The sequence below is a fragment of the Centropristis striata genome, chromosome 8 (assembly GCF_030273125.1).
Source record: "Centropristis striata isolate RG_2023a ecotype Rhode Island chromosome 8, C.striata_1.0, whole genome shotgun sequence".
NCBI classification, from domain to species: Eukaryota; Metazoa; Chordata; class Actinopteri; order Perciformes; family Serranidae; genus Centropristis; species Centropristis striata.
In genome coordinates, this window is record NC_081524.1 from 7781061 (window position 1) to 7805683 (window position 24623).

At 35.4% G+C, this 24623-nt stretch overlaps 3 protein-coding genes across 4 annotated transcripts; 2 read left to right on the forward strand and 1 right to left on the reverse strand.

Annotated features, from left to right (window-relative positions):
• Positions 1 to 242: 242 nt before the first annotated feature.
• Positions 243 to 21111, reverse strand: LOC131976232 (cytochrome P450 4B1). 2 transcript variants are annotated; one of them, XM_059339162.1, is made up of 13 exons: positions 20969 to 21111; positions 19174 to 19233; positions 10401 to 10545; positions 10193 to 10237; positions 9966 to 10093; positions 8746 to 8870; positions 8459 to 8613; positions 8166 to 8272; positions 5196 to 5386; positions 4165 to 4298; positions 2642 to 2706; positions 1670 to 1752; positions 243 to 730 (listed from the first exon to the last, which is right to left on the reverse strand). In XM_059339162.1, the coding sequence occupies exons 2-13, from the start codon at positions 19213 to 19215 to the stop codon at positions 553 to 555; spliced, it is 1398 nt and encodes a 465-aa protein (XP_059195145.1). In that variant the 5' UTR covers positions 19216 to 19233; positions 20969 to 21111; the 3' UTR covers positions 243 to 552. The 2 variants fall into 2 exon arrangements, with proteins under 2 accessions (XP_059195145.1, XP_059195144.1); XM_059339161.1 differs by lacking the exons at positions 19174 to 19233; positions 20969 to 21111 and adding an exon at positions 14268 to 14535.
• LOC131976234 (uncharacterized) lies at positions 16844 to 19435 on the forward strand. The gene is made up of 7 exons (XM_059339163.1): positions 16844 to 16978; positions 17116 to 17427; positions 18161 to 18385; positions 18490 to 18714; positions 18798 to 18914; positions 19037 to 19077; positions 19182 to 19435. The coding sequence occupies exons 1-7, from the start codon at positions 16912 to 16914 to the stop codon at positions 19317 to 19319; spliced, it is 1125 nt and encodes a 374-aa protein (XP_059195146.1). The 5' UTR covers positions 16844 to 16911; the 3' UTR covers positions 19320 to 19435.
• med18 (mediator of RNA polymerase II transcription, subunit 18 homolog (yeast)) lies at positions 20989 to 23943 on the forward strand. Its single transcript, XM_059339165.1, has 3 exons — positions 20989 to 21128; positions 21308 to 21410; positions 23270 to 23943. Exons 2-3 carry the CDS (start codon positions 21338 to 21340, stop codon positions 23824 to 23826), a joined length of 630 nt encoding a protein of 209 aa, XP_059195148.1. The 5' UTR covers positions 20989 to 21128; positions 21308 to 21337; the 3' UTR covers positions 23827 to 23943.
• The last annotated feature ends 680 nt before the right edge of the window (positions 23944 to 24623 follow it).

Genomic DNA, 24623 nt, shown 5'->3' on the forward strand with positions numbered 1-24623 from the left:
TCACACAAAGGCAGTAAACTGTTAATGTTTATGTTCCTAAGTACAGAAATTACATGATTGAACTTTCACACTGAAGAACAAAGAATCAGAAACAAAGTTTAATTGGACTATAAAACATAATAAAAATCATTGTACTGCTTTGACCTCAACCTCAACCTTACTGGGCTTTTAAAATTACTAAAACAAACAACCACTACATATGTTATAGTGGATATAGCTTTTACAAATGAATAGAAAGGAAATATTTTCAAGCATTTTTTATTTCTCACAAACTGATTTGGTGCAAATGTATTAACACAATCTATGTACTATTCCTAAAAGTGCAGAAATGTCTCATTAAAACTCTTCCAGTGTGACACAGTGATTATAAAAACATACAAATGCAAATTCCCCGTCAGTACTAATTCACCCGCAAAATACATATGATCTGTTTGTGATTCTGTTAGTGCTTAAGGTTCAGTGAAATACAAGAACTTAAAATATTTCACATCCTGAGTAATTTCTGAGTAATGTTTTATCTGGTTTAATAGAATTTCCCACTTTTATCTCCCTTTACTCTTGTGGGTCTACGGGTTTGATCTTGATGTAGATTCCGTTGATTGAGCGAAGCACCAGTCTAGGGATTAACTTGGGCTTCAGAGTGGGGTCCTCGATCAGCTTGTATTTCTTCAGCGTCATGGCTGTCGCAACTTTCAGCTCGTTCATGGCGAAGTTCTGACCAATGCAGTTCCTGAGTGAGGAAAACGGCAACAATTTGAGGAATATGGTGACAATTCAAAGCACCGGCACATTACTTCTTCATGATGTGACGATATAAAAATGAAGCACCACTGAGCCTTCAGCCATCAGCTTCCCTCTAAAGTTCTGGCTTGAAACTCCATGCCAATTTTTTTTTGATGATATTCAGCCAAGAAAAACCGGAGATATTGTCAAATATATTTATCATCATTGGAGATCATTTTAGCTGAACAGCCTATAATTGTTTGCACCTCTTTATAAGTTTTCCACTCTCCAATCAACTTTTTAATCAAAGTACGCTGTTCTTCTGAACAATATCTTGAACAACCCATTTTCCTCAGGCTTTCAAAGAGAAATGCATGTTCAACAAGTGCTGGCTTCATCCTTAAATAGAGGCCACCTGATTCACACCTGTTTTTTCACAAAATTGTTGACCTCACTCAGGGATGGGCAACTGGAGGCCCGGGGGCTGCATACGACCCGCACCCTCACTTGAAGTGGCCCTCAGTACAACTACATGCATTGAGCATGAAATCTTGAAAATTCAATGTAAAAATGCACAAAATTACTTCTTGCAATTAATGTTGGTCTGCTGTTCTTGCACTGATAAAAAAAGAAATCACAGTAAGTGGTTATTTTTTATCTGCTTCAAACCTTTTGTGTTCCTATGTATACTGTTATACATGCATTTGAGCATGAAATATGTTAAGTTACTGCACTGTAAACTTATTTAAAATTGCAGTTTCATCATATCTGGTTAAGTGCACGGTCCTATATGTGGCCCTCTGGCAGTGTCGATGAAAAAATTGTGGCCCTCTCCAGCATTTTAGTTGCCCATCCCTGACCTATTTGACTCTGATCAGTTTTTCTTGAACCCAAAAGGCAGAGTTTTCTATCTCAGTGTTCATGTGTGAGTCATGTGAGGACACACCTTGGACCAGCAGAGAAGGGCACGAATGCATGAGGCGACCTCTTAGAAACGTTCTCCGGTAGGAAACGCAGTGGGTCAAAGACCTGTGTTGACACAAGGTGGACAAAACAAACACCAGAGTCACAAACCATAAAACCACTAGGAGTGGACTACAGATTAAAATGAGATTAAGCTATATCTGGTAGTGTACATTAGGGGTGTGCCATATCTTATCGTTCACGATTATACTGGTATATTTTTTTCTATGAGTAAAAAAAAAATGCATATCATGATATTTGCAACATTCCTACTTCTTGACGCCGTGCCTACCTGTCTGTATCAGTCTCGTGCCGTTCGTTAGCCGCAAGCTAACATTAGCTAACAATTAAAGTTGTGTTAATCACAAAAAACTACTACTACTACCTGTCGCTAAACACATGCAGCTTTCAAAACAAGAGCACAGAATTTACATGAAGGCGGTTATTTTTTATTACTTGCTAATACTCAAGAGTCAAGAGTAATTTTTGTTGTATTTGGCAACTGTTGAGATTTGCACTTTACACTACATTTTAGATTTCTGATATATTTCTGATTTGTTTGACGTTTTTTATTAATTTATACAGACTAAAAAAATCATATTTTTAATGTATTTTTCAGTATTTTGTAATATCATCAAGAATATCGTTATCGCAAAAGTACCCTGAAATATCGTGAAAATGCTTTAGGGCCATATTGACCACCCCTACTCTACATGTAACATGCATTGTCCCTGCAAAATAATCAATAATAAATACATTTTCTTCATTTTTCCACTGAACATTTTGGTTTATGCTCAGTCCACTAATACATTGAGTGGATAATCTTGGCAGCTTGTAAGTACTTAAGTTTGTAGCTCATGTTATTCATGTTATTTGACACATTTTATGTAGAGGCATATGACTTCATGAGTTTTCACTTCATAAAGATTCACTCATAAGGATCGTGTTGACTTACGTCAGGGTTTTCCCAGACAGTTGCATTCCTGTGAAGTGCGAACACACTCATTCCAACATGACTCCCTAGAAATAAGAAAAATGAGGTGTAGTTTAGTATGACTGCAAGGACTCTAAAACAAAGTGTATACATACAAATAGACCAACATTTAATTAGAGGTGGGGGAAAAAATCGATACAGCATAGTACAGGGTTCGTACACTTTTTCAGTGGTCAAATTCAAGCACTTTTCAAGGTCCATTTTCAAGCTTTTCCAGCACCTTTCAACGGTTGTAAATGACATGTTTTAGATGAGTACTTCCATACTAAAAGGGGTAATTTCACTTAACCATACCACCAGCAATGGTATTACACTTTTAACAACTAAAAGTAGTTTGCTAATCTCATAAAACATACTAGTATGGGAATCTAGGGGTAAAAATAAGTTCACAAAAATCATCAACCAGCAGCTGGTGGAACTTTACACGACCCAAACTGGGAGGAAAGACCCACAAATAGGCCTACTGCAGGAGCCCTCACATCCACTAGGAATTAGAAAAACTCCCTTCAGTAAGAAGATACAGGGTAGAGCAACAAGAATCATCTCAGAAACAAGAAGATGCAGGCAGAGCGGTCTTCATTTCAGATAGGCTATAGGCGATTCAGTTTATATATATTTTTCCATTGAAAGTGCGGTTATCTATAGTCAGATTGCAAGAGAAATGCAGTAAGAATTTCATTTACGAGCACTTAATCCAAAATCCAAGCACTTTCCTTGAAAAACCTTGAAATTCAACATTAAAATTCAAGCATTTTCAAGGATTTCAAGCATCTGTACGAACCCTGATAGTATCGCAATGTTTTTTTTTTGCGGAGGCCGTAGCGGGCTCACTTTTATGAATATAATGGAGATACTGGTATCATATGAAATTAGAAGATCTAAGGAATCTATAAACTCCATCAGGATATTGTGTTGGGAAGTTGTTGAAATAATGCTACAAAGTTAAGGTTTTTTTTATGTTTCATTACAAAAAATCTGAGCAGTGAGGCTTAAGTTGAGGAAAGTTTGAGAAAATGCTGCAGTTTACTGTCGTCCATACATGTTTGATATCAGTTCAGTTCAGTTTGACTGAATACTTTGCTGGTCAGTCTGTGGGTTTGGCTCTCTAGTGGAGGAATAAAATGACTGAAGTGAGAGAAATTTTGTCTTAATTGACGAAACAATTCTTAAATTAATTTAATTTTGTGGACGCAAAATGCAGTTAAATTGCAATAATATCGCATCGTGACTTAAGTATTGGGATAAAATCGTTTCACGGGGCCTCTGCTGATTCCAACCTCTACATTTAATACAGATAAGCGTGAGGCACATTATTGTAAACCTAAGCTTCTACAACTTAAACATGTGCCAAATATTATGCAAGCCTGGTTTTGAAAAACAAAGTGGCCAAAGGTCACTATGGAAAAACAATCAAAGCCAATATCAATACAAGTTAATATTTGATCTTTTACCATATGATCTTTACATGAACATAAAGTACAAACCTGCCGGCAAAGTCCTTCCATCAAAAAAGGTCATGGGTTTGGTGGTGATTCTGGATATGCCTGGTACAGGCGGGTAGAGACGGAGGGATTCTTTTATGCACATAGTAGTGTATGGAATTTTGCTGAGATCCTCCCTGACAATACAACAGGCAAGCGTTAGTTGACAAAATTCTCAACAACAGCAACAAAAATTGCTTTCTTTATACTGCCCTACAAAGTCTAACTGCAGTAACTACGCAAAGAGTAAGACTGAGAAAAACTGCTTTAAAGATTATTAACGTTTTTTTAAATGGCCGGCAAAATGGGTTATAAGTAGGTAAGTAAGTTTTTATGCTCAAAATCATGACGATTTATTTGACCTTTGACCCAAAAAAGTAGTTACTGCACTCTGGTTTTGCGTTTCTGTAAAATGTTCTAATAGCAATGCACAAACAGTGCAGTAACTACAATGTTGTCTTCTTTCAGCTTTTATATTTAGTTTTCAATGAATAAACATTTTCAAATTAATTGTCTTCTAAGTGAATTTAAGTGTTTAACAAGTCTATTCAAAGATTTGTGTATTTTAGACTTAATATTATAAAGTAATGTTACATTTTCATCTTAATATAATTATATCTTACTTTTTTCTTAATTACTATCTAGATAATAATTTCCCTAACAAATAAACTCATAATTTCTATTATCCTTGTCTTCACTTTTCAACACAATGAAGAAATGCAAGGTTACACTGTATCAGACTGTCTGCTTTGGTTTTATGTTTAAATTTGTATATATATCCAAAGCAGACCGTGGTAAGTGCAATTACTGCAGTCTGCTTTGGTTTTGAGTTGGATTTTGTAGCTACTGCAATTTTTTATGTCATTATTTCTCTGAAATAAAGCAAAATTGAAACCTAAAACTTTGCCACAAGATAAAACAGACATTAAGGAGTTCCTTTTTAGCTATAACTCAGTTTCGACCACAATTGTAGTTACTGCAGTTAGGCTTTGTAGGGCAGTATGTATGGCAATGTTTTCAACTTGCAAGCCTACCACTCCATAGTGTCCTTGCCATCCAGGACTTGAAGGATCTCCTCCCTGCAGAGCTTCTGGTGCTCGGGATGGCAGGCCATAACGTAGAGGATGAAAGACAGGCCGCTGGCTGTGGTGTCATGGCCCTCAAACATGAAGGTGTCCACTTCGGCTCGTAAGTCTTCATCTGACAGACCCTGGTCATTCTCATCCTGAAGGTGTGGTAAAAGACAAAAATACAGAAAAGAACAAGAAATAAAAAATATTTTTCTCATCCCCTTCTAATGCACAACATGGGTCAAAAATGACCCACATTCATTTCCCATGTTATTTAATGATGCTGTGTGTTTCTGTGCTCTATCTTTTGATATCAACTTATTTTATGATTGAATATTCCAAGTATTCTTTAAATATCTTGTTTTTGATAACAACATATTATTTCCATTTTGCCTCTCATACTTTATGAAGATAAAAAGTTTTTGTATTATTACATAGCTAACGTCTTGGCTAAGTAGCTTGCTAAGCTAACTACTTAGCCAAGAAGTTCGCAAAGTAGTTAGCTTAGCAAGCTACTTAGCCAAGAAGTTAGATAAGTAGTTAGCTTAGCAAGCTACTTAGCTAAATACTTAGCCAAGAAGTTAGATAAGTAGTTAGCTTAGCAAGCTACTTAGCTAAATACTTAGCCAAGAAGTTCACAAAGTAGTTAGCTTAGCAAGCTACTGCGCCAAGAAGTTAGCTAAGTAGTTAGCTTAGCAAGCTACTTAGCTAAATACTTAGCCAAGATGTTAGCTAAGTAGTTAGCTTAGAAAGCTACTTAGCTAAATACTTAGCCAAGAAGTTAGCCAAGTAGTTAGTTTAGCAAGCTACTTAGCTAAAAAAAATGGATTTGGGTCATTTTTCACCCATGTTGTGTATTAGAAGAGTAGTGACACAAAAAGGGATTTTATTAAAAAAAAGGAAAACATAAAAGTAGAATGTATGATGATCAAAAACAAACTAATTGAGGAAAACCTGGAACACTGAATGATGAAAATAATTTATTGCAAAGATATAGAACATATAAACTCATATATATCAGGTCACTTTAGACCCATGTTGTGCATCAAAGGGTTAATGGACCACAATGGGTTTGTCATATTTAGTTCTTTTGTCATGTTCGTTATTCTTTTCTCATATAAATATATTTATTTCAGAAAAAGATTGGCTTATTTTATTTCATAGGCAATTTTTATTTAAGATATTTTTATATTATTCACATGTGCACTTGATGCACATTGAGCATTGATTTAAAATAAATAAATATATATATATACACTAACTATGCACTTTTTTGAAAAGCACAGGGAGACACTGGAGGTTAATAGGAAAAAAGTTTAACTAATATATATCAACATAAAACTTACATTTTTAAAGTATTTAATATATGTATGTATATATATATATATATATATATATATATATATATATATATATATATATATATATATTTTTTTTTTTTTTTTTTTTAATACAGATAAGAAACTGGAACATTTAGTGTTTGTTAGTGCTCCTGAAGTGGAGATTTCTGTGTCAGAAAAACTCATTTTAAGAAAAACAGCCTCAAGAGATATGTGTTTTAAGCTCCATATATTTTGCAAAATACTTGGGGTAAACGGTTTTTAACTCTTAATGCTACACATTTTCTGAAATGTAATGTTTAAAATTGCAAACAAAGCATTATCTAATACTAACTTTTGGTGCATGTTTTCTTTCAACTAGCCTGGAAAAAAAAAAAAACGTCATGGAAACAAAAGAGCCCAAAATCTTAAAATTGACCAGTTCATGGCCTTTAGTATGTCACCTTGAAACAAGTACTGCATAATGCTATCACACCATAATAAAAGAGATTATAAAATAAAAGATAAAAGATAAGGGCAATCAGATTGGTGCTGAGATAGCAAGTCTGTTGGCACAGAGTCTTTCATTATTAGTGTTTCCCACAATGATCTTTGTCCTTATAATTCCTCTACATGTTTGTGTAGTTTTCCCTGCTGTTTTATTCGATGTAGGGTGTTTTAAAACCTTGCATGAACATCAAAACTTCCCTCGTTCCACAGTTATTTTGAGCTAAAAATGTTGTATACCTTGATGGCTGTGTGTTTGTTGTTGTTCTTAAGTTTGCTACTTTAAGGCTGTTTGTGCTTTAAAGAAACTACAAGGAACTTTGTAACTGGTTATTAAACACTCTTTATTTCTTATTGATGCCTTTATATGACCTACATTAGCAAACGGGACAATTAACAACAATACTGGCCTTTTCTATATGGATATTTTTAATGACTGCCACAGTGGAGGCCCATACTGTTTTGATGGGCCCACTGAAGAGAAGGGAGGCATGGAAGAACCAGAACCGGGACTGAGTAGGACAGACTGTGAGATCCTGCAGACATTGCCAAACTCAGCACAAAATTAAAGTTATTTGTAGCTGCTTTAGTTGTCTCTTATAGTACTGTCATTCCCACTATTTGGTTGTTTTCTCTATATAGGGCTTTGTAACTTCATGTTTTTAGCTAAAGTGAGATTGTCTAATTTTCTGAATTCAGTAGATTGTGTCTGACGTATCACATAACATACTTTTGCAAGATAGATTTACATTTTGCATAACGAGTACTTTTAGTTTTGAAACGTTGAATACATTTTGATGCTGATACTTTTACTTGTAGTGGAGTAACTGCTTAAGTTAAGGATCTGAATACTTCTTCCACCAATTAATATATGTTACTGTGTCAGATTTAGCCACAAGGCTAATAATATGTAAAATATGTATATGTGAAGTATTGTAATAGCTGTCAAAATATATATACAATATTATTTTTGTTATAACAGTACTGTCATTCCCACTATCGGTTGTTTTCTCTATATAGGGCTTTTTAACTTCATGTTTTGAGCTAAAGTGAGATTGTCTAATTTTCTGAATTCAGTAGATTGTGTCTGACGTATCACATAACATACTTTTGCAAAGAGAAGGATGTCCAGAAAGTCCAGGTATCTCTTGGCCTGTATGCGGTCCAGCTCCTTCTCCTCTTTCAGTGTGTCTTTCCTCATTTTTATGACGTCCTCTTTAAAAGACAAGATAATGAATGAGTGTTTGCAGATATACTCAAAATACAGCAATGTGTAAAATATCTATTATGTATACCCAAAGTTTAGTGATTAGGCCTGCCACATTGCAAACTGATCAAATTGTTTTATATTTGGCTTTTGTTTCTGATTGCCATTAATCTAATTATGTGCGAACATCTTACCTGTATGACTGCAAGCCACCTTGACTGCTTTTCTGTATCTGTAGCCGTGTGGGCTTAGATAGAAAATGAGGTCATTGTGGTATGGAAACGTCCTGACCCGCATATTAATCAGATAACTCATCTCATACACTGCTTTGATGTATTCATTTGTTCCACTGCAATGAGAATGTAGGCAAACATTAAAAACGTGATTTCCTCCACTCATGATTCAGACAGCTGATGCAGTAAACGGCTGAGAACCGAGACATGCATTTGTGAATGGTGGGAAAAAGTTTGTATAGACTCACCTATCGGTCTGACAGTTGCTCTTGTAGCTGAAGGCGCACTTCATTATAGTGTCTAGTGTCATAAGGCTCACGTGTCCAAACAATTCAAAGGACTTGTTGGTGTTTGCATAACCTTCCCATTTGTCCTAAGAACAGCGAGAGAACAGATGTGACATCTATGTAGGAGAAAAAAAAAACTGCACAAAAATAGCTCCCTGTTGACTGATTTTCATGCAAGTGATCGCAATCCTTCAAAAGGGTATCTGGTGTACGGATTTTCTTGTTTCTGCTAGTTATTTTACTGCAGCTAGCACTCATCACATAGCATGTGAGAGACATTTCATTCATCTATCTATAAAAGCAAGAAGTGTGTGTGTGTGTGTGTCTAGCGCATATCTCACTGACCGTTAGTCAGACTGACCTAAGATTTCGTATGTGGCTTACGCATGGAAAGAAGGTGTGCATCCTTGATTTTGAAGATTTTTTAATTCATTTTTCAAAATATCATTATTTACGTAGGATGTGTTGCGGCATTGCACTGTTTCTGATCAGACGCCTTTTAGGGGAGCTCCGCCCCATTGTGTGATAGGCCTACACCTGGTCAGTAACACAATTCACTCAGGATTTCCACCCTGACTCATCTCATCTGTAAGTCTATGTAGCCTACCTATCTTTCAGAGTTTTAAAGTGTGCTACAAGGTTCGATTTTCCAATAATATTCCAATAGTTTCCAGTCAATATCAATGTTCAAGGTGTATGTGCTGGATGGTGTGGGACCTTATGAAAAGTAAGTGTTTTATGGAGTTGCAGACGTTGTAGTGGTGTGCATGTAATGTGCAAGTTCTGTTATTCGTGATTAGCATGCTAAGTGGAGATTTAGCTTTATGCACTTCTTATGTTGCATTACTATGTAATTCAGGGATGACATTCATGTTGCTTAGCGTAAAGCCCCTAATCATTTGATATGAGATACTTACATGCAATATAGTATATCAGTTAATTGGGTTCTTGTCAATGTACTTTTAGTGCAGAATACTGCGTAATGTACTATCTTACGATTAGCATGCTTACGACTTCCTACTTCCTACAGGCACTGCACTAGTTTTTTTAAAACTCCAACACACTCTGATAGTAAGTATGTCATCTAGACAGCCAAAACACATCATTAACATTACTTCACCAATGTGGTCTTTGTTTACTTTGTTTATTCATTTCAAACTTGTGATTAATCATTTACATACCAGCATAGTTTTAGTAGAGTCTGACATCAGTTTTACGTATGGTTTCAAAACATCATAATGGAAAGCTGGGGTCAAAAGTCTCCTGTGTCGAAACCACTTCTGACCTTGTGACACCAATAAGCCGTCACCTGAAGACAGACACACACAGTGGGACACAGTGGTGAGCTTAATAAACAACTCAGTAATGAATGGAAACATGCTGCAGCAGAAAGGCAAAGCAGTCTTACCAATCCAAGCCGTAAGAAATCTATATGCAAAGGTGTCCTTTGGCTCTGTTAGGAAACAAACAAATAACAATTATGTGACATTGATCTTTGGTTTTAAAAATGTAGCCAATGTCCCCAGGAGATTATAAAAATCACTGAGTGTATTGTAGTTATTTGTTACATAAAGGAGTATCATATTTGTAATTATAAAAAATAAACGCTCACACACCTGTCGACGTCATTATCGTTTTCATATAATCTGGATGGTGAATGGTGAGCGTACTAACAAAGGGACCAAACCACATTGGGAAAGCAAAAGGGTACTGTTGTCCCCATCTCACAAGCTTGAAAAGGTCTTGTCCATCGAGCTTAAACTGAGAGAAAAAAGAAAGTACAGGAAGCTTAATAAAAATTATTCACAAGTATTATCAAAAAATTACTTACAGACATAAAAATTACATAATGCACACTATAAAACCCTTTTCACAACTTATAAAACCTTTATAAAGTATGCCTTATTAGAAAGTGATATGCAAAGGTTGAGGAAGGGTCTAAACCAGGGGTCTCAAACTCAAATTACCTGGGGGCCACTGGAGGCTTTATCAAAATGACCATAAAAGACACAAAATTACTAAAAAAAAGACACAAAATGAGAGAAAAAAATAAATTACTTAAAAAAGACACAAAATGACCAAACAAAGACACAAAATTATTATAAAGACACGAAATTACCAAAAAAGACATGAAATTACCAAAAAAGACACAAAATTATTAAAAAAAACACAAAATTATCAAAAAAAGACAGAATTACCAAAAAAGACACAAAATTATTTTAAAAAACCCACAAAATTATTATAAAAAGACAAGAAATTACCAAAAAAAGACAGAAAATTATTTTAAAAAGACACAAAATGACCAAAAAAGACACAAAATTATTTTAAGAAAGACACAAAATTCTTAAAAAAAGACACAAAATCATTATAAAAAAGACACAAAATTACCAAAAAAAGACACAGAATTACCAAAAAAGACACAAAATTATTTTTTTTAAAAGACACAAAATTATTTAAAAAAAGACACAAAATTATTAAAAAAAGACACAAAATTATTTTAAAAAAGACACAAAATTATTATAAAAGACTCAAAATTACCCCAAAAAAAGACACAAAATTACCAAAAAAGTAATTAAAGGGACCTTCCACACACAACACAGCAAAGTGCCATTCATATAAAACTCACATTAACCTTTAATATCAAGGTGTGGGCCACAAAATATCGTCACGAGGGCCACAATTGGCTGCGAGTTTGAGACCCATGGTCTAAACTGAGTTAATCTGAACTACTCCTGATAGATTGTGATTCTTATACATCATTGTTTTACAGAGTTGTTGCATGTTTTTCATGTACTTTACCAGTGACAACACACATTAAATAACATGAATACATGCAGTGGTTGAATGTAACATTTCCTCAAGTAGTGTACTTAAATACTATTTTGAGGTACTTCTACTTTACTTGAGTAAGTAAATTTAAGAGGCAAATATTGTACTTTTTACTCCACTACATTTAGCTGCCAGCTATGGTTAGTAGTTACTTTTATAAGGGTCATGATTTAATGTGAAAAACACGTGATTAATTTCAATGATTAAATATTTTTATAAATTAAACCACAAAAAAGTATATTAACCCTTGTGTGGTGTTCGGGTCTGTGGGACCCTTTTCATTTTTTATTAAAAGAAAAATGATACAATTAATTAATTTTTCAAACTGAGACTCACTGACTTTGGCTCATTTTCTGTGAAGAACATACATCAGAATACATATTTAATGACCACACACCATACACCCCCCCTACACATTTCTATTACATATAAGATGTCCGGGTCCACTGGACCCGGGGCTAATAGAAGTGTGGAAATTGATGTTCTGTGTACCACACACACACACGCACCCACACACGCACACACACACACGCACACACACACGCACACACACACACACACACACACGATGTTCTGTGTAGGTACACAGAACATCGATGTTCTGTTTAGGTACACAGAACATCGATGTTCTGTTTAGGTACACAGAACATCGATGTTCTGTTTAGGTACACAGAACATCAGAGGGTCAAATGTGCGAGAAAATAAGAGCAGACAGTGTTGACAAACAATGTTGCAACCTTGTGTGGGAACCGCAGGTTCAGAAACACAAAAGAAGTAGCAGGAAAACACAATATACATGCATCAAGTGCAAAAAGTATATCTGCAACACACATAGAGTAAAGCTCTGCCCCTCATGTGTTGTATAGGCTAGTGGCTAAAGGCCATGTGTTCAATGGGGCTGATGTGTTGTCTTGACTGATATGTTTACTCTGTGTTCATGTGTTCAGCTTGTGTTGTGCACCTGAATGGGTTAAATTTCAAGTTCAAAGAAATAAAAGTCAGTAGTTTTGAAAAACCTTGCTTCACTTGTAACTTTGTTTCCACTCATATCTAGATTTTAATTGATTTTCTTTATTATGTTTGAAATAATAAGTTATAAATGTGACCTAACAAAGGTAAAGGGCAAATATTAACCATATATATTGTTTATACTGCTTGTAATTGGGATAAGGTAAACATCTGTTCAGTATTTTAACATAAAAGTGTTTGATTGTGAGGCATTAAAAGCCGCAAAATGCAACGGGTCCATCAGACCCACAAACACTGGCTGAGTAACAACAATATGAACATTACACAAGGGTTAAGTAGTTAGAATTAGCTCTACCCTTACTATAGTAAAATGCTGCTTGAAAATCGCATCAATCATAATAATCCAATTATATATAAACATCCCCTTTTACTGACATTAAGACAATGATTTCTTGTATCACACATTTTCTAAAATGTAACGTTTAAAATTGCAAACTAAACATAATCTAATGCTAACTTTTGGTGCGTGTTTTCTTTCCACTAGCCTGAGAAAAAAAAAACATTATGGAAACAAAACAGCCCAAATTCTTAAAATTGACCAGTATGTATGTCACCTTGAAAAAAGTACTGCACATTGCTATCACACCATAATAAAAGAGATTATAAAATAAAGAGATAAAAGCTAAGGGCAATCAGATTGGTGCTGAGATAGCAAGTCTGTTGGCTCCTTCACCGGGTGAAAGTTGGAGTAACGCACTTGAGTATGTTTGGACAGATTAATTTGATTACGAGATGTACTTTTGGGTGGAAAGCAGCCATGATTTACAGAAATGTTGTTGGTTGGCATTTTGTGTCTTGATAGTCATGTAAAAAATTATTAGACCACCCTTGTTTTCTCCTTGCTTTCTTGTTCATTTAATGCCTGGTACAACTCAAGGTCCATTTGTTTGTAATATAATGATAACAAAATGATATAATTTAATTATAAATATTCACAACAAAACAAAAATAGATCGTAAGAGTTTAATCTAAGAGCTGATATCTAGTCATTTTCCATGGTTTCCTTGATAATGATTTTGGTTATTATCAAGACAATGTATACTGTTTAAATATCAAGAATCTAATAGTATTTTTCCACAAAAGTCTTATTCCTATTTTACTGACCTACATCCCTAAGTCAGCCACTGGCAGCTCAGGGATGTTTAAAGCAAGCAGAAGCTTTGTAAAGCCAACAATGTAACATTGTCCTAGTAGGTCTTCTTTATTAGAAAAATTTGAGTTTTTGCCTCCAGGTCGCTGCTAAAGAGTGCTTCATAAGGCGACAAAAGACTTATACATTTTGCATAACGAGTACTTTTACTTTTGAAACTTATAAAACACACTTTGATGCTGATACTGTTGTGCTTTTACTTATAGGTTTTGAATTAAATACTTTTACTTACTAGTGGAGTAATTACTTTAGTAAATGATATGAATACTTCTTCCACCACAAAATGTATGTTACTTTGTCAGATTTAGCTACAAGGCTAATAATATGTAAAATATGTATCTGTAAAGTACTGTAATAGCTGTCAGAAAAATATAGATACAATATTACTTTTGTTATAGTAAAAAGGATAGTATAGTACTTGTATTATTTATTTTTCCTTGGTTTTGAAAGGATTTAAATATGCTGCTATAGTTACCTCTTTCACATTTCCAAAAAGCCAGTGTGGAGGTGGTCCTGGAAATTGTGCACAGCTTCGATGAGAATGCTTTTTTTCTTTGAGCAACGCCGTTAATTTGTAGACGATGGCAACAAGACAAACCAGCGCAAACACATACTGCATTTGAAGCCAGCCAATCTGAGCTTTAAGGAAAGATTTAGTTATCTCCATCCCTGCTGCGCCTGGAGCTGGAGTAAAAACTGTGGATGAAGCAGGTGTCCTGCTTGATGGTGGAATGAATCAGGTGCAAAACAAATCACTAGTTATTGACTATGCGTGTGGCGTGTTAACCGGTGGGTGGAGAATGTGCCCGGACCGGATCTGTCAAATGATGAGTTCAGGTGCTGACGGAAATGCGGGATCTTTCAAAAGAAAGATGATCGTCACCGTGTTAAAATAATCGCCTAACTCTTTTTTTCCAAGTTTTGCAGGAAACACAAAAAACTTCACCAAAAGTGTAACATATGATATTTATTGATCATTTCACTCAAAAAGGATGTAACAAAGGATGGCTATTGGCATAGTAATAACACTGTGTGTAAATTATGTAACTTAAGAGAAATAAATGACTTAGGCAACATTTTTTGAACATGCCTTTGTGACTTAAGCAAGATATGGTAACACTTTATTTCGAAGGTGTCTACATAAGAGTCACACAAGCCTGTCAGAAACATGACATGACAAGTATCATGAGCATTAATGTTACTTCAAAGTGTCATTAATGTTCACGACACATCCCATGTCATGTTTATGACACGCTCATGTCACTCTTATGTAGACACCTTCAAAATAAAGTGTAACCATATCTTGCTTGAGTCACAAAGGCAAAAATTGCCTAAGTCACATTTTATATTGACTTAGGCATAATAAATCCGCTTAAGTTACACACTTGACATAGGCCATTATCTTAATCCGGCGTCATGAGAAAATGATTGAGGCAAAAAACAACAACAATTTTGACAAAAAATTACATAGGCGATTATTTTAACAGTGTGACGTCATGAGAAAACATTGAATTATAGTTAAAACATTCGCACAGGTCACAGGTGGCACTAGGAATGGTGCGTTCAAGGTCTACACGAATGTCAGAATTTGTGACGTTGTTCCGAGTTCCAAGTTCAGACTTTCAAGTTCTGACTCTCAGTGTAAATTAAACACACCATACGACGTTACGGTAAGAACGTGTTAGACCCGCCTCCAAAATAAAAGCAAACACATGTAGATTTCAAAATAAGAGCACATGGATGTGTTAGCAGGGTCCAACACAGAATTTACAAGAAGACTGTCAAAATAAGATGCCTTAAATAAAACATAGAAGAACCCATATTCTCCTTTACAATAATTCTCTAAAATATGCAATGATTAAGATGGAGTAGTGGCATTAGAATGTGCTAGAGGCAACAATTTTAGGCTTTTAGGGCAAAAATGTTCTCCGGTGGAGTATGCCCCCGGACCCCCCCCTACTTTGTTTGGGCCCCCCCCATCATAGTCTTAGAAAATCTTGCGGGAAACACTGATTCTAAAGGCTTGACAGACTGTACAGACAAGAAATTGCCCAGCAGTATGTTCAGGGTGATGAAAGGAGGAGAGATGTTTTTGGGTCCTTCATTGAGTCAGCTTCAAGTCAGTAAATTTGTTTGGCTACACTGGGAATTTCATGTACAAACTTCTTTTATTTATGTAAATATGTTGGTTTTTGTTTACACTACAGTTTAATAATGATTTAAATGTTTAAATAAAAAATATTTGGGTTAAGGCATGGAGTGGAAAAATAACACATTGAGTTGAAAATGAGTTAAAATGATCTTTGAGAATGTTCAGTTTTGTTTGAAAGTGGAGCATTTTTTAATCATTTTTAGTATGATCATATTTAAGTTTTCTGGTGCTGTTGATCAAAGGTCAAACTAAAATAGGCTGTCATGTTAAGACTTGTCCACAATCAATGTGAAATGTGAAAAAAATTACAAAATCAAAACTTCAAAGAGCTGATAACAGAATGATGAAAGATATTTAAAAGGTTAGTGAGATTGTGCTTACGTGACTCATAACTTGTACATGTCATGCAACTTTTTCCACTGTTGCACTTTCCAGACTTTGTGTTGTAGTGTCTGCTCTCCATTGATTTAAATAATCTATGAACTTTCACCCTATATTTAAGGAAGTAAATATTGTCACTACAAAAAAACTCCAGTTATTTTTTAGCTTAGCAGATGAGTAAATTGTATTTACAGCACAATTCAAGTTTCTGTTTGACTCAAATACATTAAATAATTTCTCAGATGTATAAACAGCAGTGCAAACAAACAGTTTGACACCTTGGATGAGAAATTACACTTCTTATTGATGCACATACTGTATTTCAACACGTATGCAAATGCAGAAGTGTAATAATTATGCCTCACCAATCAGAAAAAAACAGTGTGGGTGAAAAAACCACGATAATTTTCCTCTGCATTGGCTGTTGGACCACTTCCGATGTGTCAAAGTGAATTTAGATGTGAGGCTCAGTCTTCTGATGTGATGTAGAGTCTCTGATCTGTGTTTAGATGAGCAGTAATAGCGTAACCAGTGAGGGGGTGTTCAGCATTGTCTTGATTTCTGAAGAAACTTGAGTGCCTCAGGCATGATGCAAAAAGGTTTTCTTTTTCTACTGCTTGTTTGGAACTCATCCCCTTTTACCCGAGGAAACAGTAAGTAAAGGACCAAATTATTTATATTCAACTGTACTTACTATACAATTGTAAGTAGTTAGTGATTTGTGCTAAGAAAGTATTTCTGTTTTACATTTTCAAGCTACTTGTATGACAGAAAACTTGTATTTTGGCAGCCACAAAAACCCTTCGATTCTCGCTGGGATGTCAGGCTGTGATACCTTGTCGGAGTTACAAAAGTGATTCACGTTTGCCGGGATGGTTTTACCAGGACCATGAACGCACCAAGGAAATCAAGATATATTCTAAAGACAATAAAGGACTAGACATCTATGACCAAGCCTTTCGCCACAGAATAGGAGTGCCGCGCAACGGCTCCTTGGTCATTTTTAATTTCACAGAGGATGATCAAGGCTTTTACTGGTGTCAACATTGTTTTCAAGGCAATTGTTGGGATAAACAGCAAACTGTCATCAGCGTGGAGAAAGGTCAGAACTATTTTGATTGTTATTATTTCTAATCTTACAATTGAATATATGTAAAGAGCCCAACTGCAGTTACATACACTGTAAAAAATGTCTGTAGATTTTACGGTGGAAAAACTGCTAAACCATGACAGTAAAAGACTGTAAAATGATAAATGGGTTAATTCAGTTTCAGTAACAATGAAAACCGTAAATGTATATATCAGCCAAAACAGTACTTTTAACTTTTTTTTTTCAATACATTACTCCACTTTAAAATACTCTGGCACTATGTGTGTAACAAAAATATACTGTTTTATATATACAAGCATCACTGTAATTTTTGCATTTATCTTTTATTAAAAAAAATACTTTTTCTCACTGTTAAATGTACTAGACACTATATCTCTAACAAAAATATACTGTGATATTTAATGGTAAAATCTTTAATTTATGCAGCATTTATAAAGTATTTTCTTGTCAATTATATGGCAAAACAGTGTTTCTTCTGATGGAAAAACTTTCTATTTACAAGGTGAAAAAGTGAATAAAATGGCAATCTTAAACATGAAATCAACAGTGCCATTATCTTTTTACCGTAATATTTAAAAAAGTTCTACCGTGTTTATTACAGTAAAGTTCTGGCAACCACAGCTGCCGTTTATTTTTTAACTGAAAAAACAACAGTTTTTTTTTTTACAATGTACATTTTCAAAAGCCCATTCTCTCCTTAAATAAAATCTCTTTTTCCCTCCAGAAATTCTTAAAGAAACTCATGAGACAGTCTACGTTATAGAAGGCAACAATTTTACTCCTGCATGTCCGGGTGAATTGATAAACTTAAAATGGACACGTCCATCCAACACGTCTATACACATTGGAAATGTAAAAAGTGCAGATGCTGGGAATTATATCTGCTGGAAAATTGGATGTAATAAACACTGGCAGAAGCTACTAACTATCAACTTGTGTGTAATTACAGGTGAGAAATAACACTCATATACATAAACAATATATATATATATACAATGTCTTATGTAAAAAAAAAATGTTGTAACTTATTTTTTTGTTGTCGCCATATTACAGTACACAACAATGACGATTCATCTGTTTCTTGTACTGTGAAGTGTGGAGTGGAATTCAGTACCATCAAACTAAACAGCACATTTAATGTGGAAACAAGCACAAGCACAATATCAGTGCTTGTAGATTCAAATGGATCTTTAAATTGCCGTGCAAAGCAGATGTTTAATGGATACAGTACAGTGAGTAGCACTCATGGACCATCGACTGCTTTAATCAAAACCACAGGTGGGTGTTTTGCAGCATATCTCTTTAAGTAGTTCATGGGCCGAATCACAGGAATATCAATTCTTATGTTTTTGGTTTTACAGATATATCTACAGAGCGTGGATATCTGATTCCAGTTGCTTCTGGAACGTCAGCAGTCTTTATATTTCTTATTTTCTTAGTTATTTTAATTTGCTACCTCAGACCAAGACTGTGTGCAGGTAAGTTATGCAGCTCTTTGTCTTTTTGAATTTCCTGTTTATTGTTTGCTCTGTGGGCTCATAGTCTGTTTGAGCGAGCCATACATGTCCCCCCATCTGATTCTGTTTCCATCTCTTCAAAGCACTTCCTGTCCCCCTTTGCTGCCGTTGCTTAAATGGCAGGGTAAGTGAAATATGAAGATGATTTTGGCATAACCAAATACTCTCTATCATGTTGTATTCAACAAGCATGTGTGCTGTGTTCAGTAACATTTCTTACTTTTCCAGCAGGTGGACGAGGAGACTTCAGTGGTTTATTCATCAGTTATCATCAAGACGCCTGCTAAGACAAGAGACACATACATGACTTACAGTGACAATAGTTGTGTGTATAGTGAAATAAAATTTGAGAGAACGATTCCATAAATTCCACTGTTGTATAGTCCCCTTGTATTTCGTGAGAAAAAAGTGTTTGTGACTTCACCCACACTGTTCTGAAGGGAATTTCTGAAATTAGGACATTTCCTACCTGGGTGAATTGACTGAATTCTCTGCACAATAAAAATGTAATTTATTATTTCCTCTTTTCTTCTTTTTTCCCCAACAAAACAGGAACATCCTTTCAATTATTTCCACCTTATGTGGCTGAAAATACAGGTTTTCAAGCTAAAATATTAATTTTGGTAGGATACTTTACACATTACATTTTAATGGTATTTACTTTTACTTTAGTATTTACCTTGCAAGCCAGTGAAATATATATTTCACCCCTTTACTCCATTACACTTATTTGTTTGTCAGCTACAGTTGCCTTGCAAATTAAACATAAAATAAATTGCTGCACCTCCACTTTGACCAACTATAACAATTATTGTGGCTTACATGGCAGCATCAGTTTATAATAAAACAATATGTATATTATACTTTAACATTACATGTAATTATTTTACATTTAATACTTTAGGCTCATTTCCATTTCCTTAAGTAGCCTACAGGTACTAATACCACACTGTGAAAGTACTCCATTACAAGTAAAAAATTATGGAAGTAAAAGTACAAACTTATCAGCATTAAAATTGACTTAAGGTATCAAGTATCAAGTAAAAGTATTTGTGTATGACAATGGACCCACTCAGATTGTTATATTACAAATATATTGTTGGATTATTATTTTTGATGCTTTTATGTGACCAGCATTTTAATTTTCTCAAAGTAGAGCTCATCTTAACACCTTAATATACTGTTAAGACGTTTAATAAAAAAAAAAAAAAGTCTAATCACCTTAAATGCATCATGTTTTAATGTTAAATCTCGACCTGAAAAGTCTCTAAAGTGTCAGCTAAATGTAGTGAAGTACAATATTTGCCTCAAAATGTAGTGAAGTAGAAGTTTAAAATTACATAAAATGGAAATACTCAAGTAAAGCACACGTACCTCAAAATTGTACTCAAATCAAGTACAGTACTTGATTAAATCTTCTTAGTTACATTCCACCAGTGAATTTTAGGAAATATTTTATAATGTGCATGGTATTGATACTTTTACTCAACGAAGTAAATATTGTTTGTAGTTCTTCCACCGTTTCTTACCTGTTAATGTACCATAAAGAATAATGTAATGATGGTCTATCTATACACTCAAAGTGGCCCTTATGAGAAATTGAATACTAGGTATGTGTTTGTACTTTTGACTGACTTCAAAAGGAACATTTTGCTTTGTATGAGTAAGACATTTTAAAGTAGCATGACTTAATCTCTTCCATCACTTTCCATAGAGGAAAATAATATGTGGGCTACTCCAGTAGGTGGCTGTAATGCGCCTCGCAGTGGGATGATAATCTCAGCGGAAAACAGAGGGAGAAAGAGGGGAAACATGGTTTCCATTCACCGATGCCGGCTGTGTTTATTCTTTCACTGACAATAAACCAAGCAGTTTGGCTACATTCGTTTAAATTGCCCCCTCTTTTTCTACATATAGATATTTATCAACCCATTCGAATAACTACGTAGAAACGCCTTGCGCAATAACGTAGGTAACATAGCAACATTGGAGCTAACTGGTGCTATCTAACTTACCGAGCTAGTTGCAGGCTAGCTGGGTAGCTACTAGCCGTTTGAACGAACACGGTGAGGCCTAACGGATCCTCGGTCTTTACTGTGGTGGTTCTGCCGAATACGTGTTCGGTTCGGCGCCCTCTCCTCCAACCGAACAGCTACATTGTTCGTGGTTTCTCAGGTAAGAAAACTACTATTGCAGGCGAGTTAGCGATAGCTTTTGCTAGCTGAGCTACATGAAAAAGCTAGCTTCCTCCTTATATTTAGCTAACATTACGCGTTAAAAGTTACCGTTCTGATGTAGACTGGTTCCTTTACGCCATAAATACACCGCTAGCTAATAATATTTTCCTCCTTCAGGTTCAATAGCAACTTATTGACTAAGGAAAGATGGAAGCTCCTCCTGTCACAGTGATGCCTGTCACTGGAGGCACAATCAATATGATGGAGTATCTGCTGCAAGGTAAGATAAATCAGATATATCTACAGCTGGAGACAAAAAATGCTATATGTACTATTAACTATGCATACATGCGGTACGTAGCCTAGATAACACAAAGAAAACATGAGTGCAGGACTGGAAATAACTTCCGGAATATCCACCAGCCAGTCAATAGACTTTATTATTTATTTTTTTAACTTATAAATTAATTTATGTTTTGGCTGGCGAGTGAAACAGATCTAGTAGCCACTTGCCTATTTTACCAGTAATTGGCTGCTGGCTGGATACTACAATTTTTTTATTTATTTTATTTAACCTTTATTTAACCAGGTTTTGTCCCATTGAGATCCAAGATCTCTTTTTCAAGGGAGACCTGGCCAAGAACGGCAGCACATAGAACGTTTCAACACATAGTCACAAACATTGGTCAACAATACAAATACATACAAAAACAATTGAATTGGAAAAAAAGAAAAAAAAAATGGTTAAAAGAGTTTGCACTCAAATAAAACATCTACACTCCTGAAGTCTGGATGTGATAGAATTTAACATGGATTTGAAAACATTTAGTGATATCAGGCTTTGGAGTTTGAGCTCTTGTTGCAATAAGTTCCAAGTATTCGGAGCTGAAAATCTAAAAGCTTTCTTCCCTAACTCTGTTCTGACATTAGGAACCTTAAGATGATAAAAGTCCTGGGAGCGGAGACTGTAGGCCCTATTGTTCACGGTTAAAAGGGAAGATAAATAAGATGGAGTCATCTGAAGAATAGCCCTATAAATTAACTGGTACCAATGGCTGAGCCGGCGCACATATAGAGATGGCCAATTCACTTTACTGTATAAGACACAGTGATGAGTTTGAGCTCCACAGTTTGTAATACACCTCAAAGCACCGTGATACACACTATCGAGCATGTGGAGGCATTGTGCATTTACTATAATATTATGAAATATAAGAACTTTAGATGTTAATAACTCAGTCATGTTTGAAGTGCTGTAACTATATATTAACTATATTAATCATAATTTCCTATTTTTAAGCTAATGTCCACAGGAAGCAAACTGCACGAAAGAGGAAACAGCCAAGTGTGAATGACCTCATTTATGTGGTATTCACACGGTTGATGAAAGGAAAACAACCTGCCAGAATTTGTTGACATGCATTTCCTGAAACTGTTGTGGTGGGATGTACACCAACCGATATTTCCTCAGCTGTTGTCTTGATAATGGTGTTAGAGAGCACACAATAACATTTTGTTCCAGATAATCGCCCTCATTTACATAAATGGAGTCGACAAGATATTAGAAATTCACTTAAGTTGAATCAACCACTCTTTAAAAAAATCATGAAAAAATCTTCACGAAGTAGGATTTTTTTCTCGGACTGTTGTATTTAAGGATGCATGATATGTATCAGGCTGAGAAATTGGCTGATAATGGGAAATTTGTTATTCTGTATCACACATCTCAGCCGTTTTTACCTTCAGTCATGCATTAATTAAAGGTTCTGATTTTTTTTTTAATAAAAAAATGGGAAGTTTTCTTATTGGATTTCTTATTGGCCATGAGAAGTAGGCTATTGGTATCAGCTAAAAAATACTAATCTCTTGTGTTACAATTTTGTATGAGGCTGCAGTTAAACTGACCAAAAACTGACTGAAGTGTAAGAACAATCATTGTGTTTGTGACAGAAGTCCATTCCCTTTCTCTCTCAGCTCTCTGTGTCTGAAGAATTCATGTTGGGTGTTTTGCAATGTTTATTGTGCAAATGTACATTGACACTAAAGTTTTTAATGCAATGTATGATGCACTCCAGATCATCAAACCTTATTGTTTAAATATGTTTTATGCATCTGTTTCTCTCCCCTTTATTTTTGCAGGCAGTGTGTTAGACCAGGCCCTGGAAAGCCTCTTGCATCGCCTGCGAGGTCTGTGTGACAACATGGAACCTGAGACCTTTACAGATCATGAACTGGTTTATCTTCTGAAAGGCCAACAAGGGAATCCTTTTATTCTGCGTGCGCGGCGTTCCCTCTCCCACCCCACATCTCCATGGCACCTACGCTACCTGGGCCAACCAGAAGTGGGAGACAAAAGCCGCCATGCCCTGGTGCGCAACTGTGTTGACGTGGCAGCATCCCACAGCCTGCCGGAGTTCCTCAACGAGATGGGCTTCCGCATGGACCACGAGTTTGTGGCCAATGGGCACATTTTCCGCAAAGGTGTTATGAAAATCGTTGTTAGCAAGCTGTCGCGTATCCTCGTACCGGGGAACACTGAGAACACAGAGCGTCTATCACTTTCATACCTGGTGGAGCTGAGTGTGTTGGCTCCCGCCGGACAGGACACTGTGTCAGAGGACATGCGCAGCTTTGCTGAGCAACTGAAACCCCTGGTTCACCTGGAGAAGATTGACCCCAGCAAACAGAGACATTAAATGATATCGTTTAGGGTCAAGTCATCTCTGACTGCCATGGACATATTAGACTTCTTATTTTTTCTACAATGTGTTTATATTTGAACTGAAATTAAAAACAGTGCAACTTTGACTTAACGGTTACACTTCTGGTCAATTTCTTATGCAGACTGTTCTCATAAACGTTTTTACAGTCATGGAAAAAATATTAGACCTTGTTTTCTTCAATTTCTTGTTCATTTTAATGCCTGGTACAACTAAAAAGGTAAATTTGTTTGGACAAATATAATGATAACAAAAATAGCTTGTAAGAGTTTAATTTAAGAGCCATTTTCCATGTTTTTTTAAAAAATGATTTTGGTTATTACCGAGAAAACCATGTACCTTTTTAGTTGTACCAGGCATTAAGATGAACAAGAAATTGAAGAAAAGAAAGGTGATCTAATATTTTTTTTATGACTGTAGATATATATGAAAAGTCTATTGAATTGTGTAGCTATCCCACAAAGTAATTGCACTAAATTCTGTAGGTATCCCAACAAATGTTGTCCATTTATGTTGCGTACAGATTGCAGAGGGATTAAGGGCTGACAGGAGGGGAGATGGATGGTATAAACCCAGGGCTTTGACCCAGGAGAACAGCTTTTGAAACCTCGCTACACATGCATTAATACTAAAAAACTTTATTTATATAGCTCCTTTCATACATCGAATGCAGCCCAAAGTGCTTTTCACAGCATTAAGCACTGCATCCAGTAATTCAGCAATTTTAAACTAACCCTATTATCCTATCCTTAAAGAAGTAGTTCTGTATCACA